Raw genomic sequence first — 19,561 nt, 5'->3', positions numbered from 1 at the left:
CGTCACCAGGAAGAGCAACAAGAAGCCAGATGGTTCTCATGTGCAGGTACAGAGAAGGGGATTTATTTTACAACCTACGTTATATTTACCTGGTTTTGTCCATAATAATAATAATAATAATATTAATAAACATCATCATAATAATAATATTAATTCCTGGGGGCCAGATGTCTTTAGAGACATCAGGATGAACTGTCATTTCTTTTGTCTGTTTTGCATGAAGGCGTTTTTCTCTCCTGTCAACCAGCAGCTGCTCACTGACGATGTTTCTGTTTAGTCTGAACACAAACTGCAGTGTAAGAAAGTTGTATTTTTATGCATTATTTATTATTTATAATAATAGTGAGATGTGGAACCGGCCTTCACTTTGGAGACGAGGCTCCAAGCAAACATTACAATTATTAACTAAATATATTTCTACATCACATATCTCTGAAGCTGTCTGTTTCTAATGTTCACGTTTCTGTTCTGGAAATAGATGCACATGTTCACTTAATTTAATGACATAATGCCTCATTTGCACGATTACACATAAAATGTAAGAAATCTCGTAATAGAAAAGATAATTGTGTTAACGTCAGTAATGAACTGGAGAAGTTTGATGCTGATGTCTGTTAGCTGTTTGTACCGTATTCACCTGAAGTGAAACTGAACTAACACCTGCTGAGCTCATGTTTCTCTTTGCTGTCGTTAACGAGCCTGCTGAGGTGATAAATAACCTGCTGATGATAACTTCCTGTCTCTGATGATAACTTCCTGTCTCTCATGATAACTTCCTGTCTCTGATGATAATTTCCTGTCTCTGATCATAACTTCCTGTCTCTGATGATAACTTCCTGTCTCTGATAACTTCCTGTCTCTGATGATAATGTCCTGTCTCTGATAACTTCCTGTCTCTGATGATAACTTCCTGTCTCTGATGATAACTTCCTGTCTCTCATGATAACTTCCTGTCTCTGATGATAACTTCCTGTCTCTCATGATAACTTCCTGTCTCTGATGATAACTTCCTGTCTCTCATGATAACTTCCTGTCTCTGATGATAACTTTCTGTGTCTGATGATAACTTCCTGTCTCTGATGATAACGTCCTGTCTCTGATGATAACTTCCTGTCTCTGATGATAACGTCCTGTCTCTGATGATAACTTCCTGTCTCTGATGATAACTTCCTGTCTCTGATGATAACTTCCTGTCTCTGATGATAACTTTCTGTGTCTGATGATAACTTCCTGTCTCTGATGATAACTTTCTGTGTCTGATGATAACTTCCTGTCTCTGATGATAACTTCCTGTCTCTCATGATAACTTCCTGTCTCTGCTCGACGTTTAGTGCAGCGGTCATCTCTCTGTTGCCCTGAGCGAGCTGCAGCTTCAGTTTAAAGTGTAACATTTAAACAAACGTGTTTAAGAAGATTATTACGCTCGTAAAATAAAAAACCTTCTACAATATGTTCCAGATGAATATTTAACTCATCACGCTGATCAGAACCTGACAGAGAGGAAACATCAGCGAACATTAAACTACTCATTAAATATATCACGATGTCTTTACATTCAACTTTCAGTCCACATTCATTTCCAGTTCGATCTACGTTTCGTTGCTTTTTACTTTTTTGTTTATTTGCTGCTTTACATCTACAAGCAGCTGCAAGACCAACAAATGTGGAACAAATACAAGGAAGTTTGGTTTTATTCCAGAAGCCGTCAGACAACTTTTGACTGATGTTGCTGCAGTTATTCCATGTTTTTAATTCTTGTATTTTTATGTTTTTTTGTGTGCAAATGAATCGTCCGAGTGTGTTTCTGTTTGCAGGCTCGCTTGTCTTGAATCCCCGCGAGGGACTAATGAAGTATTTTAAATTGAATGTGTCCAACACACTGGTCCATATGTGCTTCTTGCAGCACATTATTGTTTTTTTAAATTAAATTGTGTCTGAAAATACACATTAACATGAAAGCATCATATTATTAGCAAAGATAAATCGGTCTCTGTGCCTCCTACGTGTAAACAGGATAAATATATGAACCTGTCAATAATTATTATTTGAATTTATTATATTATTATACCTGACACTTCGCCCTCCATGTTGTTATAAACAAATTCCGTCAAGAAGAATAAGACTGTAAACAAACAAAGTATATTTTTTAAATGGCGTATGAGTCCGCGATCGTTCTCAACTTTCTTGTTTGTGAGTAAATGTAAACATAAGTTTGTTTGTTCACAATCCTTTACTTCTGCAGATTCAGTTTTTGCTGAACTGGTTTCAGAGTTTGTGTTTTTTCTTTGGCCTTGTTTTCAGTCATAAATAATCTAAAATGCGTTTAGTGCATCCATAGTTACCTTCATGCATTCATCCTCCAGGTGATTCTCTCACATCCACTTTTTAAAACAAATATTTAAACAAAAACCTCAAAGTTTCTGGAAAACAAATGCAGATGTTTGATCTGGTGAGAAGAACACATGATGGACACATCTGCAGTTAGATCCTCTTCCTTCTCTGCCAATCTCATTTTACAATCTTCACACTGTGTCAGTGACAATAACGTCCAAAACTAAACTTTTTAAACATCAACAATCTTATACATTTATTCACATATACCTGCACAAAATACAAATATAGATTTATTCACGTTGTCTCTCTGTAACATTTAATGAGCATCTGTTTGCAGACATAATAATTATCCTCCTTATTTCATCTGAGAGTCTGGAGTCCCAGTGTATCGTCTCCTCCGGTCTCGCTCTCCGACTGACGTAAAGATAAAGTCGCAGGAAATCTGATCCCTGCTGATCCACCTCAAGGGTTGATGGGAGATGGAGATCACCTGGCTGGCTGAGGTCACTGCAGCTGAACATCCGTGACAAATGAAGGAGTTACAACATGGGTCAATTCTGTCACTTTGTATTCGTCCATCATCTCACATCATGTATACGACTCGTCCTTCTTGTTGATCGTTGAAGAAAGAAAAGGGAAAAATAAAGCGATATGTTTTCCAAGAGTGATTCCATCAGCTGGCAGTGTGGAGGAGGCGCTCAGACTCTGACTGATGTTATAATCCGTGACTCTTGCACTGATTGACATTATTTTTGTGTCATCAAAAGGTGTATTTGTTCTAATAAGGAACTCACAAACTTATGGTTAATCAGACGCTGAATAAATCTCAGGACTCAAGTCGCTCTGAAAATGTTTAGAATTCACTGAAATGTAAAAGTTTATTCTTGTTTCTTAAATCATGACTGGAGGCACTTTGTCTTTGGCACTTTAAAACTCGAACCCTTCGCTGTATGTAAGTCTGACGTGACCACATTTAAAGGTTTTTATTTAATCCGTGATTTGCGCAGCATCGACCTTGAAGCAGGTTTCATTCACACGCAGCTCTCGTCTTTGACTGCGTGACTTTTTTCCGGCCGACACAAGGAGAAGTCCTTAATTTCGCCGCCACCAGAGTGCGCCATTCCATTTCGAAACTTCCCGATGTCGCCGAGGGGCAGCTGGCTGGAGCTGAAGGCCAGCGGCGGGATGGTGTTCACCAGGATGAGCTGCAGAGGCTTCTTCTCCGGCTGGTACTGGCAGCGAACGTAGCGCTGGAACGCAGCTCGGTACGTTTTGTTAAACAGTGTGTAGACCAGCGGGTTGACTGCGGAGGACAAGTATCCGACCCACACGAAAACATTGAGCAGGCCTCCCATGAGTCCTGCGTCGCACACCGCCGGATCACACACCACCACCAACACGTTTGTGATGAAAAACGGGCACCACATGACCACAAAGAGAAAAAACACCACCCCGAGGACCTTGGACGCCTTCTGCTCATTGCTGATGGACTGCATGGTGCGGCGTCCGAACATGGAGCCGGAGATGCTCCCGCGGGCACCTCCCAGGCCACCACTGCTTCTTCTGCCGCCGGCCTCGCGACTAATCGAGCGTCTGAAGAGCTTCTCGGAGGACAGCGAGGTTTGCGGTAAAAAGCTCAAGGTGAACGTCGTGCTCCATTTGGGCCGCGGGACCAGCTGGTCCAAGCACAGCGTGGCCTCGTTCTGCAGGGCTTTGATGGTCAGGAAGTAGGTGACGACCATGATGGTGAGCGGCACGAAGAAGGCCACGAAGGAGCCGACCAGCACAAAGTTGTTATCCGTCAGCAGGCAGCTGCCATCTTTGAAGACCTTGGAGTGGTCTCTGAGTCCCAGCACGGGGATCGGCATGGAGATCCCTGCAGAGAGGAGGGAAGCAGTTCAGAGGAGAAGGAAATTACAAACCAGAATAATCTCTGTGACTCATGTTAATATTTGTTTGTTTGTGTGAGAGCTGCAGAGCTGAAAGGATTAGAATTAGAAACTGCTGCTCCTCCTACATTGCTACACAAGTAGTGTTATTTCAAGATTCAAGATTCAAGATATTTATTGTCATATGCACAGGTAACACACAGTTATATGGTACAATGAAAAACTTACTTTACTAACCCTCCAACAGCAACATTTAAAATGTAAATGAACTAAAAGCAAGAGATATACACAATATACAATATACAAATACATAAAGAGGTAAAAGGTATTGCTTCACAGTACTGTGAAATATTGCACAAATAAGGCACAATAAATAAAGGAGGTAGAAGGTATTTGAACATGGAGAAGACAATAGCAATTTAAAAGAACACATTTAACAAATTTGAGGTCATATGTGGAAAAGTATTTCAAGTTTTGAGTAGGCTCCGTAATGCCTTAAACCTGGTTTTTGTTTTGTTTTGATTTTCTGTTGCTGAAGTTTCAGCTGGTGAAATATACTCGTATATATGATGCATGAATGTTTATCTATATTTGACAGAATTGAAGAGACTGAGGTGAGCTTGTTGGATATTAGAAGTGTATATTATATTTATTGAGAAATCTATATTATCAAGAAAAGGTTGTTAAGCACACACACTGACAACTGGTTTTAGGTTCTTCCAGGGGACCATGATCCCCCGCACACAAGACAAGAAGGGCATTAAAACATTAACAGTGTGTGTGTATGAAGAAATCTTTCTGTAACAGTTTAGATTCTAATATGTAATTATATCTTTTTAAACTTTATTAACAGCCTTGTCATTATGACTCGATCAACAAAAATGAAACTTTTAAATTTGAATCTACCGAAACATAAAAATTCTCGCTGCATATTTCGCCCGTGTCCTTCAGCAGGTCGTCTGTATTTACAAGCTCTGCTATTTAAAGAATTTAAATGTGTCAAATGTTCCATTAAGTTTGAGGCTAAAGCTCCATTTTTCCATTTACATGTCTGTCACGGTGTGGGAGGAAAGTACACCTCTCCCTCTCAGCAGCCGTGTGTGCGTGTGTGTGTATGTGTGTGTTTATAACCTACATTTCTACATTGTTCTCTCAACAGTCCTTTCAGTCCTGATCTCCTTTTTGAAATGTGCTGCTTATGATTTGGTTTCTTCAGCCTAAATTCCTTTTTTTGTTGCTGTTTTGTCATTTTTTTCTTCCAATTGGTTAAAAAGCTGTTTATGCATTCACACGTTGTGATAAAACTAATAGCAAACTCATCAAAAAGAGTTCTGGATGAGGGTGAGACGGCTGTAAACTACAGGAAGTGGGTGGGAGGAGCAGTTCATTTAGCGACTACAAACAACTGTGAGGATACAAACTCAGAAATGTTCTTATTACCTGCGTGTAACGAATACGAGGTGATACAGAGACACGGCAGGGGACACAGTGAGCGAGGACGTAATGGGGAGCTGGATGCTGAAAGGGTAAAAAACGGATGGTTCTCCTGCGGATGTTTTGACAGTTTCTCAAATTCCAGCCTCCTGAGACCTCCTCGCTCGACATAAAGACGTCACGAGAGCTGAAATGATTAAATTTAAGGTGGAACTGTTCTAATCTTCAAACCTTGAGGCAGATCAGACACATTAACACGTGCAATGACTTCTTCTCTCTCATTCTGCGCCGTTAAACCAATAACTTCCCTTTACAGCCGACGTTTCCAAGTTCTAGACAAGAAACCTTGAAGATTTCATCACTGCAATATCCTAAAGAAATATATTAATATTATATATAGTATCTTCTCTATTTCATATTCCAGCCTCACATTTAAATATCTCCACCATCTAACTCAAGCCTTTCTCAACACCTAGCTCATAAGTATGTAAATGTGTTACTGTCAATGTAGACACCTGTTCAAATCAGGCAGTGTCTTTGTGGTTGTTTTGTCTCTTTGTGGTTGTTGTGAGTCTCTTTGTAGTTGGTTTGTGTCTCTTTGTGGTTGTTTTGTGTGTCTTTGTGGTTGTTTTATGTGTCTTTGTGGTTGTTTTGTGTCTCTTTGTGGTTGTTTTGTCTCTTTGCAGCTGTTTTGCATCTCATTGTAGTTGTTTTGGTTTCTTTGTTGTTATTTTAAGTCTCTTCCTGGTTGGCATGTGTCTCTATGAGTGACATTTTGTAAGTGAAGGCCTGGGGGATCCCTGACACTTCGGGCCCCTGGGCCCCTGGGCCTGGTCAGTAATCGGTCCATGCGCCCACACTGTTTGATTGACAGTGAGGAGATGAGACCCTGAGGCTGTGGGACAAACTGCTGTGGTGATGATATGGAGGCTGAATAAAAAAGGCAGGTGATTAGTTTTCAGACTAATCTCGCTCATATTCATCATTCCAGTCTTTAAATGTTCTGTGTGATGGACTGAAGTTGAGAGAGAGAAGAAGAAACACTTCGCCTGAGAGAGTTTATACAAAGAGACAGAAAATATCATTACTGTCGGCTTCATATTCAGCTGATCAGATGCTGTTTGTCGAGGTGACTGTGGATACGAGCGCCTGGATTCACTCTTCAGATAAAACCCCCGAGCATCCATCACCTCACTCTTATGCAGAATCCACAAATCAAAAGCTAGTTTTTGTCAGTTCTTTGGTTTTCCTCTCTTGTCCCTGGTGGTAACGCTCTGCTCTAAATACATGAAATCAGAGACACGAGAAGGAAGAAAGGAAAGAAACTTGATAGAAGTGGGAGAAAAGATGAAAGGAGAGAAAACAGGAGGGAGGGAGAAGCTTTAGACACAAAGGAGATGAAGAGGAAGAGAGGAGATGGAGACTTTCAGGGTTTCATTTTGAAATGCAACAAAGCAAGTTTAAGAGAAAAGCGTTCGCCAGAAATCTGCTCGGATGTTTGGGAAAATCTTTACTCTTTACTGGTCATTCTGAGAGAACGGCTGTTAAAGTGCTTTTTATTAGTGTTGGGAAGCTGTGATCGATGTCAGTTGTTCCTAGTGCAGCTGCGAAGGAGACAGATGATCATACAACATATTTTTAGATTCAGCGTGATTTATACATTGCAAGGATTATTATTACCTCTGAGGCCGATCATGAATCTGTCCCACTTAGAAGGAAAGACTCTCAGTATCAAAGTCATCCAGTGTCTGTCCCTGCGTGAGCTAACAGATATCCTGCGTGCTTTACATGCTTTACTTGGTCATGTAAACTGAAACCAAAGCATTATGGGAACTGTAGTTCCAAAGATAAACGTGTGCAGTGTATAGCGGCTTTTTAAGTCTGACAGACGACTTATTCAGAAGTGTTTTTGGAGAGGATCGCTGTTTTTTAAATAACACAACAAAGATACTTATTTTAAACCAAACTATGATGTTTTGATAAACATAACCAAGTAGTTCTTTTGAGTTTTTGTGTGTGAACCACGTGTTTCAAACTGCGATCATAAAAATATGTTTCCCTTGAAACTGAATGGAGAATGCATTTTATTTGTGCATGAAGGTCACTTTGTAGGACACGGGGTTCCAGGTGTGGCGGGAAAACAGAGACAAACACCTTTTCTTCAGGCTCTGTGAATTTAAACTGTTTTAAAAAACACCTTTAAAAAAAAACGGAAAAGAATAATGTAAAACATATTTGCGAGCACTGCTGACACGTGGACGTTGGCAAGTAACCTCGTCTCGTACAACGTCCTGCATTGAAGAACGTTAAGAACGTAACACAATCTTTTCTCAAACTTAACCAAGTCACTCCGATTAACAACGTGTTTAAATGGCGACAGTTGCACGGCGTTAAATATTACGTCATACTTGAGGTTTTGGGACTTTTCTGTGGTTCAGTTGCTGATAAATACACTTTGTCACTTTAAGATGGAGTGGGCTGCGGCTTCATCTTCATGATCTCACATCGCTTTGGGAGACTCTGAGTCCTGAAGGAAATCTAAACATCCGACTCTGCAGGGATTGTGGGTGAAGAGACGGAGGCTGAAGGCAGTGAGTCAGCTCATCGAGTCCCGAGGGGAAAAGCTGCTTCACCCAGAGCTCCTGTACCTGCTGTGATGATGTCAGTGATTCATTCTGCACACAGTTCGTAATACTGCAGCTGGGAGCTCATATCAGTTTGCTGCCCAATACCAACGTCCACACTCACACACTCACACACTCACACACACTCATGCTTCAGGCTCTGTTGCAGACTTTGTGAGCTCTTGATGCTCACTTCACTACGTCTGCAGATCTGCAGACTTTGCTGGGGGAGCTAAACGTTAAACACGGGTTACCAGTGGGAAGCCGAGAGGTAAAAGAAAGTAAATTGAACATAAGACTGTAGACAGTAAAGCAGCGTGTTTGTAGAAAAGATGCATCTATTAAAGTATTTAGATTTAAATAGTATTTCTATCTTGTGTTATATTATGTTATTTAAGAAAGATAAAGGAGGACTGGTGAAGGGAAGCAAAGGTGAATAAAAGAAAACTTCCTTACTTTCCTTTTCAGGCAACAGAAAAACGTGTGTGTGTGTGTGTGTGTGTGTGTGTGTGTGTGTGAACCCTAAGGGGGACGTGCTGCCCTCCATGCTGACGTCACATTATTATACTCTGTGCAGCTGGAGTGGAGTTGACTTGAGTCCTTCTAGCCTGCAGTTATTTACATATAATTGTTGGAAACGTACACAGAATCAGAGTGTGTGTGTGTGTGTGTGAGAGAACTAAACGTGCACAGCGAGGGTTACATTTACAGAGAGAACCTGGGTGACTAAAATATAAAAGACTGTTTCTACAAACTGTCTTGACAGCAAAAGCAAAACGAACGAGTAGAAACACTCAAAGCCAAAGTCCTGCTTTCAAAGATGCACTTAAAGTAAAATTAAATGAATTAATATTGAAATAAACTTAAAGTATTAAAAGTAAAAGTACACATTCTGCAGAACGAATAATTATGTTATTGTTGATGTGTCTTTAATGCTGGATATCTTAATGCAGGGGTCGGGAACATATGGCTCGCAGACAATTTTGAGCTCTGTTTTGTGAAGGGCGGGGTTTCGCTCCCGACACACAAACACACGTGCGCACACACCTACAGTCAAGGAAAGGAGCGGAGTGAACACGCACGCCCTCGGACCGTATGGCTTACAAGGAAATACTATTACAAATATTTGGCTTTTATGGCTCTCACAGCCAATAAGGTTCCCGACCCTGGCTCAATCCATAATCATTTATTATTATTTGTTTGTTGATAACGATTTTAAATTCTTCGTCACATTTTGTTTTGAACGATTCACCAACTTTTACACATTTCTTATGATATTTCAGCTTTTATTTTATTTTATTTCCAGCTTTTTTTTTATTAAATAGTTTATTAAAATCAGAATATAAACAGGATCAAAAACAATATGAACTAATATGTACATTTCAGTCAGGTAGTTAGGTGAAGTGGATATTATTCAACCATCTCAATATTACCTCCACCAAGTTATATTGAGATATATAATCCAGGACTGTTGAAGAAAAACTCGCCCGACATGAACGTTGGCGTTGAGTGAAGGCTGACGAACAACACTTTGAGCTTTGCACCAGATCTCGGGGTGACACACGCTCCACGTCTCTGAGTGACCTTCACGTTTCATCTTGTTTGTGTTTCTCTGTGACCCAGAAGATCTTTATATCTGAACAACAAACTGAAACTTGTCTCCAGATCTCACATAAATTACATAACTGCATTAATTTATTGTGAAGGGAACATAAATAGCAAGCAATTCCCAGCTATCGTGCTTTGGATCTGGGCGAGGAAGGAAGACTGAATTAGTGATGTGCAGCTCTGGCACGGCCCGGTCGTTAGCAGCCGCAGCGCAGAACGACAGCGCTAATGAAGTGGAGACAACAGGAAGCAAACAGGAGCTCAGAGACATTAGGCGAGGCTGACAACTCACTGCACACGGAGTAATGCCTGTTCTAGGTCAATACAGTTTGGAGAAAACACAACGAGAACAGGAAGGGATGTTTGGTTTACTGAAAACAAGCAGGTGGAAGTTCCTCCTCCTGAATAACTCCTATCATTCACATTGTTATTGCTTTGAAGTTGGACTTATTGTAACTTCTCCGTCACAGCGACAGACCTCAGTGGAGTCCTTATAATCCCGCTGCTGGACTGAAGTAATGTCATTAATGTGTTGTAATCTACCTGTTCCCAACGTCCTCACAAAGTTTAAATCTTTCTGCTCCATGAACCGTATCTGTGTTGGTCCTTTGAGACGAGTTATTGGACGACAGTTCTTTAGATCCACCATTAAAGCAGAAACCTCACAACTCAAAGATGCATGTAAACGCATGTGGAGCAAGGGATTATGGGTAAGGACAGTTTTAACACTACTTCACTGAAACACTTTTACATTTATTATCTTTACTTACTTTATAATCTAAAGTAAGTTTATAATTGTGAAGTTTGATCTTCGTCATAACAAACTGAAGACTCGTCTGTTTTTTAAGATAATGGCGGGAAATGTGGTGGTTAGATTTTAAGTGAGTTAATATGAGTTACTTTCTGTTCACATTATTCCAGTTTACCTGCACGAGTTGAAAGGCCGTAAACACCTGTTTGTGAAGCTACGACATACTTTCAGATTCACCTCCGTCAGATACAATCAAACCAAGAAGACATCCTTAAAGCCTTTTCTCCTAAAAGTGGAACATGGTTTAATAAAATTTAAACAAAACATAAATGCCATATTTGTGAAGCTCGAAGAAACATTTTGGTGTTTCAGAGCTCCTCGTCACCTGTGACAAACATTTATAAAACGTACACATACTTACACCTACACCACTGACTTCACATCACCACCGCTAAGATAAATGCTAAGCTAAATGCTAATATAAATGCTAAGCTAAATGCTAATATAAATGCTAAGCTAAATGCTAATATAAATGCTAAGCTAAATGCTAAGCTAATGTCCAGACGTTTACTCTCATTCAGCCGCTTGTTAACAACCGTCTTTATAAAGACACATAAAAGTTTATTCACTGACGTATTTTATGTTGCAGAACAAATTGTGAAAATCTCTTCAGCTTGTTTAAACCTCAGAACTTATTTCAGGCTTCGAACATAAAACCATCGACTTTGAGACGAGAACATTGTATTGTCCTTGATTACAAGACACGACTTTTGTCATTTCCAGAACAAAATATAATCTTTTTGAACAATAAATATATATATATATATATATATATATATATATATATATCACTGTGAGTGTAGCAGCACATCGAGGTCCCCCCTGAACTAACTAACAGATGAAGCTACTTCTCTTACTTAATGTTTTGTCTATGAGACTCTTTGACGGTCTGTGCAGAGCCGCATTAAGGGAAACTATAATAAAAACATGACCTGGGTGTCATTCTTAAGAGGATCTGAGTGGCAGATATTTATGAACAGCATTAATGTGTCGTTGGTGCAGAGAGGCTTTTCTCCAGCGTCCTCTACGTCCACCACTAAAAGACTATTCAGTGGGACGATGTCTTTCATGAGGACGTTTCATTGGACTGTCGTGTCTTACTTTGTGACTTTTCATGCAGGATTTAATTTCAAATGTTGTAAACCTCTGTATTATTTTCTGTCGTACAGAATGTTGGACGAGAAGATGGATGCAACTTCACATTTGTGTAAATATGAAGCTTAGCACAAAGACCAAAACAACCAACAATAAGAAACTAACTAAATCCTCCTATGAGCAGCTCTAAAGCTCACTGATCAACATTTAGATTTAGTTTGTTACAGACGTACACGTTGTAGTGTTTGCTCAGGGTTTTGTGTCTCTTTGTAGTTGTGCTGTGTTTCTTTGTGGTTGTTTTGTGTTTCTTTGTGGTTATTTTGTGTCTCTTTGTAGTTGTGCTGTGTTTCTTTGTGGTTGTTTTGTGTTTCTTTGTGGTTATTTTGTGTCTCTTTGTGGTTGTTTTGTGTCTCTTTGTGGTTGTTTTGTGTCTCTTTGTAGTTGTTTTGTGTCTCTTTGTGGTTGTTTTGTGTCTCTTTGTAGTTGTTGTGTGTCTCTTTGTGGTTGTTTTGTGTCTCTTTGTGGTTGTTGTGTGTCTCTTTGTGTCTCTTTGTGGTTGTTTTGTGTTTCTTTGTGGTTATTTTGTGTCTCTTTGTGGTTGTTTTGTGTCTCTTTGTGGTTGTTTTGTGTCTCTTTGTAGTTGTTGTGTGTCTCTTTGTGGTTGTTTTGTGTGTCTTTGTAGTTGTTGTGTGTCTCTTTGTGGTTGTTTTGTGTGTCTTTGTAGTTGTTTTGTGTCTCTTTTTTCTTTGTGGTTGTTTTGAGTCTTTTTGGTTGTTTTGTGTTATTTTGTGGTTGTTTTGTGTCTCTTTGTGGTTGTTTAGTGTCTCTTTGTGGTTGTTTAGTGTCTCTTTGTGGTTGTTTTGTGTCTCTTTGTAGTTGTTTTGTGTCTCTCTTTTCTTTGTGGTTGTTTTAAGTCTCTTTTTGGTTGTTTTGTGTTTCTTTGTGGTTGTTTTGTGTCTCATTGTAGTTGTTTTGTGTCTCTTTGTGGTTGGTGTGTGTCTCTTTGTGTCTCTTTGTGGTTGTTTTGTGTCTCTTTGTGGTTGTTTAGTGTCTCTTTGTGGTTGTTTAGTGTCTCTTAGTGGTTGTTTTGTGTCTCTTTGTAGTTGTTTTGTGTCTCTTTTTTCTTTGTGGTTGTTTTGAGTCTTTTTGGTTGTTTTGTGTTACTTTGTGGTTGTTTTGTGTCTCTTTGTGGTTGTTTAGTGTCTCTTTGTGGTTGTTTAGTGTCTCTTTGTGGTTGTTTTGTGTCTCCTTGTAGTTATTTTGTGTCTCTCTTTTCTTTGTGGTTGTTTTAAATCTCTTTTTGGTTGTTTTGTGTTTCTTTGTGGTTGTTTTGTGTCTCATTGTAGTTGTTCTGTGTCTCTTTGTAGTTGTTTTGTGTCTCTTTGTGGTTGTTGTGTGTCTCTTTGTGTCTCTTTGTGGTTGTTTTGTGTTTCTTTGTGGTTATTTTGTGTCTCTTTGTGGTTGTTTTGTGTCTCTTTGTGGTTGTTTTGTGTCTCTTTGTAGTTGTTGTGTGTCTCTTTGTGGTTGTTTTGTGTGTCTTTGTAGTTGTTGTGTGTCTCTTTGTGGTTGTTTTGTGTGTCTTTGTAGTTGTTTTGTGTCTCTTTTTTCTTTGTGGTTGTTTTGAGTCTTTTTGGTTGTTTTGTGTTATTTTGTGGTTGTTTTGTGTCTCTTTGTGGTTGTTTAGTGTCTCTTTGTGGTTGTTTAGTGTCTCTTTGTGGTTGTTTTGTGTCTCTTTGTAGTTGTTTTGTGTCTCTCTTTTCTTTGTGGTTGTTTTAAGTCTCTTTTTGGTTGTTTTGTGTTTCTTTGTGGTTGTTTTGTGTCTCATTGTAGTTGTTTTGTGTCTCTTTGTAGTTGTTTTGTGTCTCTTTGTGGTTGGTGTGTGTCTCTTTGTGTCTCTTAGTGGTTGTTTTGTGTCTCTTTGTAGTTGTTTTGTGTCTCTTTTTTCTTTGTGGTTGTTTTGAGTCTTTTTGGTTGTTTTGTGTTACTTTGTGGTTGTTTTGTGTCTCTTTGTGGTTGTTTAGTGTCTCTTTGTGGTTGTTTTGTGTCTCTTTGTGGTTGTTTTGTGTCTCTCTTTTCTTTGTGGTTGTTTTAAATCTCTTTTTGGTTGTTTTGTGTTTCTTTGTGGTTGTTTTGTGTCTCATTGTAGTTGTTTTGTGTCTCTTTGTAGTTGTTGTGTGTCTCTTTGTGGTTGTTTTGTGTGTCTTTGTAGTTGTTGTGTGTCTCTTTGTGGTTGTTTTGTGTGTCTTTGTAGTTGTTTTGTGTCTCTTTTTTCTTTGTGGTTGTTTTGAGTCTTTTTGGTTGTTTTGTGTTATTTTGTGGTTGTTTTGTGTCTCTTTGTGGTTGTTTAGTGTCTCTTTGTGGTTGTTTAGTGTCTCTTTGTGGTTGTTTTGTGTCTCTTTGTAGTTGTTTTGTGTCTCTCTTTTCTTTGTGGTTGTTTTAAGTCTCTTTTTGGTTGTTTTGTGTTTCTTTGTGGTTGTTTTGTGTCTCATTGTAGTTGTTTTGTGTCTCTTTGTGGTTGGTGTGTGTCTCTTTGTGTCTCTTTGTGGTTGTTTTGTGTCTCTTTGTGGTTGTTTAGTGTCTCTTTGTGGTTGTTTAGTGTCTCTTAGTGGTTGTTTTGTGTCTCTTTGTAGTTGTTTTGTGTCTCTTTTTTCTTTGTGGTTGTTTTGAGTCTTTTTGGTTGTTTTGTGTTACTTTGTGGTTGTTTTGTGTCTCTTTGTGGTTGTTTAGTGTCTCTTTGTGGTTGTTTAGTGTCTCTTTGTGGTTGTTTTGTGTCTCCTTGTAGTTATTTTGTGTCTCTCTTTTCTTTGTGGTTGTTTTAAATCTCTTTTTGGTTGTTTTGTGTTTCTTTGTGGTTGTTTTGTGTCTCATTGTAGTTGTTCTGTGTCTCTTTGTAGTTGTTTTGTGTCTCTTTGTGGTTGTTGTGTGTCTCTTTGTGTCTCTTTGTGGTTGTTTTGTGTTTCTTTGTGGTTATTTTGTGTCTCTTTGTGGTTGTTTTGTGTCTCTTTGTGGTTGTTTTGTGTCTCTTTGTAGTTGTTGTGTGTCTCTTTGTGGTTGTTTTGTGTGTCTTTGTAGTTGTTGTGTGTCTCTTTGTGGTTGTTTTGTGTGTCTTTGTAGTTGTTTTGTGTCTCTTTTTTCTTTGTGGTTGTTTTGAGTCTTTTTGGTTGTTTTGTGTTATTTTGTGGTTGTTTTGTGTCTCTTTGTGGTTGTTTAGTGTCTCTTTGTGGTTGTTTAGTGTCTCTTTGTGGTTGTTTTGTGTCTCTTTGTAGTTGTTTTGTGTCTCTCTTTTCTTTGTGGTTGTTTTAAGTCTCTTTTTGGTTGTTTTGTGTTTCTTTGTGGTTGTTTTGTGTCTCATTGTAGTTGTTTTGTGTCTCTTTGTAGTTGTTTTGTGTCTCTTTGTGGTTGGTGTGTGTCTCTTTGTGTCTCTTAGTGGTTGTTTTGTGTCTCTTTGTAGTTGTTTTGTGTCTCTTTTTTCTTTGTGGTTGTTTTGAGTCTTTTTGGTTGTTTTGTGTTACTTTGTGGTTGTTTTGTGTCTCTTTGTGGTTGTTTAGTGTCTCTTTGTGGTTGTTTTGTGTCTCTCTTTTCTTTGTGGTTGTTTTAAATCTCTTTTTGGTTGTTTTGTGTTTCTTTGTGGTTGTTTTGTGTCTCATTGTAGTTGTTTTGTGTCTCTTTGTAGTTGTTTTGTGTCTCTTTGTGGTTGTTGTGTGTCTCTTTGTGTCTCTTTGTGGTTGTTTTGTGTCTCTTTGTGGTTGTTTTGTGTCTCTTTGTGGTTGTTTAGTGTCTCTTTGTGGTTGTTTAGTGTCTCTTAGTGGTTGTTTTGTGTCTCTTTGTAGTTGTTTTGTGTCTCTTTTTTCTTTGTGGTTGTTTTGTGTCTCTTTTTGGTTGTTTTGTGTTTCTTTGTAGTCTAACTCCTGTGCACAGATATTATACTAAATATTACAGCACATTATATAATCTTAAAACGATAAAAAAGACTGAGATGCAGGTTATTCTTCTTTCTTATATCAGAGCTTTTCTGAAGTTCTTGAGCACGTTCAGTAATCCAGCAACATTCTTATCGCTGACACTTCTTCATCGATCACTTTTCTTGCTGCTGATTCGACATTTGCATCATTCTGGTGAACAAAGCGCTGCTCGTCTTTTATCTAAAGTCAGCAGAATGCTGTCGTCTGTAAATCATGAACTGCTCTGACAATGTTCATCTATTCATGAGATAACATATCAGGGCTGTGTGCACTGCCACCTGGATCAACATGAACTTAATTAGCTTTATATGAAAGCATGCCGACTAACAAAGAGAAAAACAAATCAATTAGGACCGGAAAGTGGAAAAGTTTTTGGACGATTAGATTTCAAACAATAACTGATGGTTTGTTTTTCAGACGGCTGAAACTGCAATACATGTTCATGCTGTTTAATTTCCCTTCTCCTTTTTGTTCATAACGGCCGTGCAGAGCTAATGTGCACTCTGTCCGTCCGCGCCTCCAGCTCCACCGTCTGCAGCACCATCATTACACTTCCTGCTCATCAAGCTCCATTGACCTGCTCAGCTGGACACCAGCCAGGCAGAAGCCAATTATCAGCACACGATTGTTCGCTCACCTCCATGAAATCATAGTCATAAACGCTCCTCGTGAGCAGCTGCCCTCTCAGAGTAAGGGCTTTCTCAGTTTTGAACCGCGGCCTCGCTACAGTAAGAAACCACTTTGAACTTCTCATTATTTTATTTGTCCAAAGCGTTTCTGAATAACGTTACAAGAGGATGGCTTGTATCGTTGATCATGAAACACAAACAACCTTCAAACTTCGTCCCAGCCTAACGTGTAGCGCTAACTGTGTTGCTCCTCCTCAACATGTGGATGTATAATGAACAACGCAGTTCTTACCCACGGAGATGGTCCAAACCGCCATGATCTTCATGCGGGCCTTGGTGTGGGAGTTGAAGCGGCTGTGGTGGATCGGGTTTCGTATCCCGATGTATCGATCCAGAGAGATGGCGCAGAGGTGCATGATGGACGCCGTGGAGAACAGGACGTCCAGGTAGATCCAGATGGGACAAAAGTCAGAGGGCAGCGGCCAGCCGTAGTCTGCAGGGGGGGGTAAAATACTGTTAGTGTCCTGTTGTTAAATCCCACTGAACAGTATTTAAAAACGTGGCTTCTGTTTCATCTTCTGTTTAATAAATGTGAATTATTCCTGCACCATTATTTAAATGTATTTATTTCACTGGATGTTGGAGAAGCTTTGACTAAAGATCTTTATTGTCGATAACGACGCTGAGAATAAAACCTCTTGATTGAATCTGTTGAATTCAAACACAAATATTTTCAGGGATGATAGTTTAATATTACATAAATGTTTTTATGCTTTATCTTTTAAAGTTGGTTTATGTATAGAAGCAAAACGTGACAAGTGCACAGGGAACAGATTGAGTAAATAAATGATGATGTACATTAACACATGTTCTGCTTCTTCCTCCTTAGAGCTCTTTTAATCTCCTCTTCTTCTTCACTGGACAATTCATTTCATTCATTGTCAATTTCTTTCCAGATTAACTGAAAGATGCAATTTAAAATGTGCACTATATTTAGATGGAAACGTGATGAGTGAGAAGAAATAAAGCATATTGGCAATAACTGTGTTTTATATCCTTCGATTTCTTTTCAGTTAATTAAAATGCTTCAATGAGCTTCTTCACAAAGTTTACACGCAGCCGCTGGCATAAGAACCTCGATGGTGCGGGTCCACAGGGGCGCGATAGCATCTGGCACCTGATTGGACGAGAGCTTTCACTCCAAGAATTCAAAACGACCAACATGGCAGCTCGTTTGGAGACTTAATTAAGAAAAAAATATTTAATTAATTGGCAATTTCTTTATAGATTTTTTTAAAAGCGCGATCAAAACGTTCTTTAGATTCAGATGGAAACGTGACGAGTGAGAAGAATATATATATATATATATATATATATATATATATATATATATATATATATATATATATTCCCAGCTGTACAGATGTTTGCGTGCACACACAGAGAAATCTGACAATAGTTTGATTTACTGGAGTTCAGTTTGTTAATCGCAGTGAACTGGAAACAAAAACAACTCTAAAATGAGTTAAAATCATTAAAATGAGCAAATACTCGAGAAAAAATGTGAGAAATGTAAGTAACTAAGTGCTCGTTATTAATAATTTAAAGATATAATTGTATCTCATGACATGTCATGTCATGACCACAATGAGAGGCTCAGCCCTGGTCACCTTCACCTGTAGGAGTCAGAGCGAACACCAACATGAACACATCAGCTTCAGTCTGAGACTCGTCTGACCAGCTAATCACACGCTGATGGATGTCGTGAGTCATGTAGACGGAAACATGGCCGAAGGCTTCACAACCTGCAGATACATCCAGAGCGGAGCTACAGATGCACGGGCTGGAAGTAACATGCACACGTGTCACACACACACACACACACACACCAGCACTTCTCCCTCACGGCCGCCTGCAGCAGCACGTCTCTATATATAGATACACTCCTCCAAATTGTTCTTGAATCCACTCTGCAGAAGGAAACTACTTCATACAATATTGTGGACATTAACGTGAATGGAGGCAGATTCTGCGTCCAGCTGGAGCGGGTTTATTTGTAGAAGCAATTTCACACGAGACAGTTCAAAGGTGCAGAGCATTACCCTGGTGAAATGGAAACAGATGAAGAAGAGAGAATATGTATATTAAAAGGGACACGAGCAGGATGTACCACTCACTACAGGATGGATATATTACAGCTGTTCACTTCTCCTCCAGGTCTTCATCACGACTGCAGCAGTGAAGTCCGTCCTGCCAGAGGAGCGAGGTTTATTCTCTCACTTCATCAGTATAAGTTGTACTTCATGTTCTGCTCCCATGATGACATTTCACTTGTTATTTCACTTTAGACTGCTGGTGTACCAGATGTAAAGATGCTGAACATGAGACCAGAACAGGATTCAGAAGTCAGAGAGGACGTTAAACTGCCTGATCTGCATTTGAACATCTTCTGAGAGGAACCAGCTGCAGATGTTCTACACAATCGTCCTGAAGGTCTATACATATGATCAGTTTACCAGACAACAGGTTGAATGTTGTTTTATGTCCGTGTGACTAAGTACGACTGTGTATTATGGCAATTTCAAGAGCCAGCGTTGGGGATAATATCCAGAGAGAAACTCACAAAAACTTGAACATTTTGACTTTATAATCTGAGAATATTCAAGTTAAAACTCCCAAATCCCAAATTTATGAGAATAAAACTCTCAAAAATATAGTTTTATTTGTCAATGTCTTCACTTTGCATCGTGCAGACGTCCCTCCACGCAGCATCTGATCTCAAGGTGTCCCAGAGGACCTCTGCAGTGTCCCAGAGGACATCTGCAGTGTCTCCAGAGGACCTCTGCAGTGTCTCCAGAGGACATCTGCAGTGTCCCAGAGGACATCTGCAGTGTCTCCAGAGGACATCTGCAGTGTCTCCAGAGGACCTCTGCAGTGTCTCCAGAGGACATGTGCAGTGTCTCCAGAGGACCTCTGCAGTGTCTCCAGAGGACATGTGCAGTGTCTCCAGAGGACCTCTGCAGTGTCTCCAGAGGACATGTGCAGTGTCCCAGAGGATCCTGCTCAGTGTCTCCAGAGGACATCTGCAGTGTCCCAGAGGATCCTGCTCAGTGTCTCAAGAGGACATCTGCAGTGTCTCCAGAGGATCCTGCTCAGTGTCTCCAGAGGACATCTG

At 39.6% G+C, this 19,561-nt stretch overlaps 1 protein-coding gene across 1 annotated transcript; it reads right to left on the bottom strand.

Annotated features, from left to right (window-relative positions):
* Positions 1–967: 967 nt before the first annotated feature.
* Positions 968–18,159, bottom strand: htr2aa (5-hydroxytryptamine (serotonin) receptor 2A, genome duplicate a). The gene is made up of 4 exons (XM_029428453.1): positions 18,063–18,159; positions 17,502–17,563; positions 16,679–16,910; positions 968–4,210 (listed from the first exon to the last, which is right to left on the bottom strand). The coding sequence occupies exons 1-4, from the start codon at positions 18,157–18,159 to the stop codon at positions 3,366–3,368; spliced, it is 1,236 nt and encodes a 411-aa protein (XP_029284313.1). The 3' UTR covers positions 968–3,365.
* Between the last annotated feature and the right edge of the window lie 1,402 nt (positions 18,160–19,561).

This window comes from Cottoperca gobio, unplaced genomic scaffold (genome assembly GCF_900634415.1).
Source record: "Cottoperca gobio unplaced genomic scaffold, fCotGob3.1 fCotGob3_94arrow_ctg1, whole genome shotgun sequence".
Lineage (NCBI taxonomy): Eukaryota > Metazoa > Chordata > Actinopteri > Perciformes > Bovichtidae > Cottoperca > Cottoperca gobio.
Note: the sequence above shows the minus strand (reverse complement) of the source record. Positions and strands in the feature narration are given on the sequence as shown.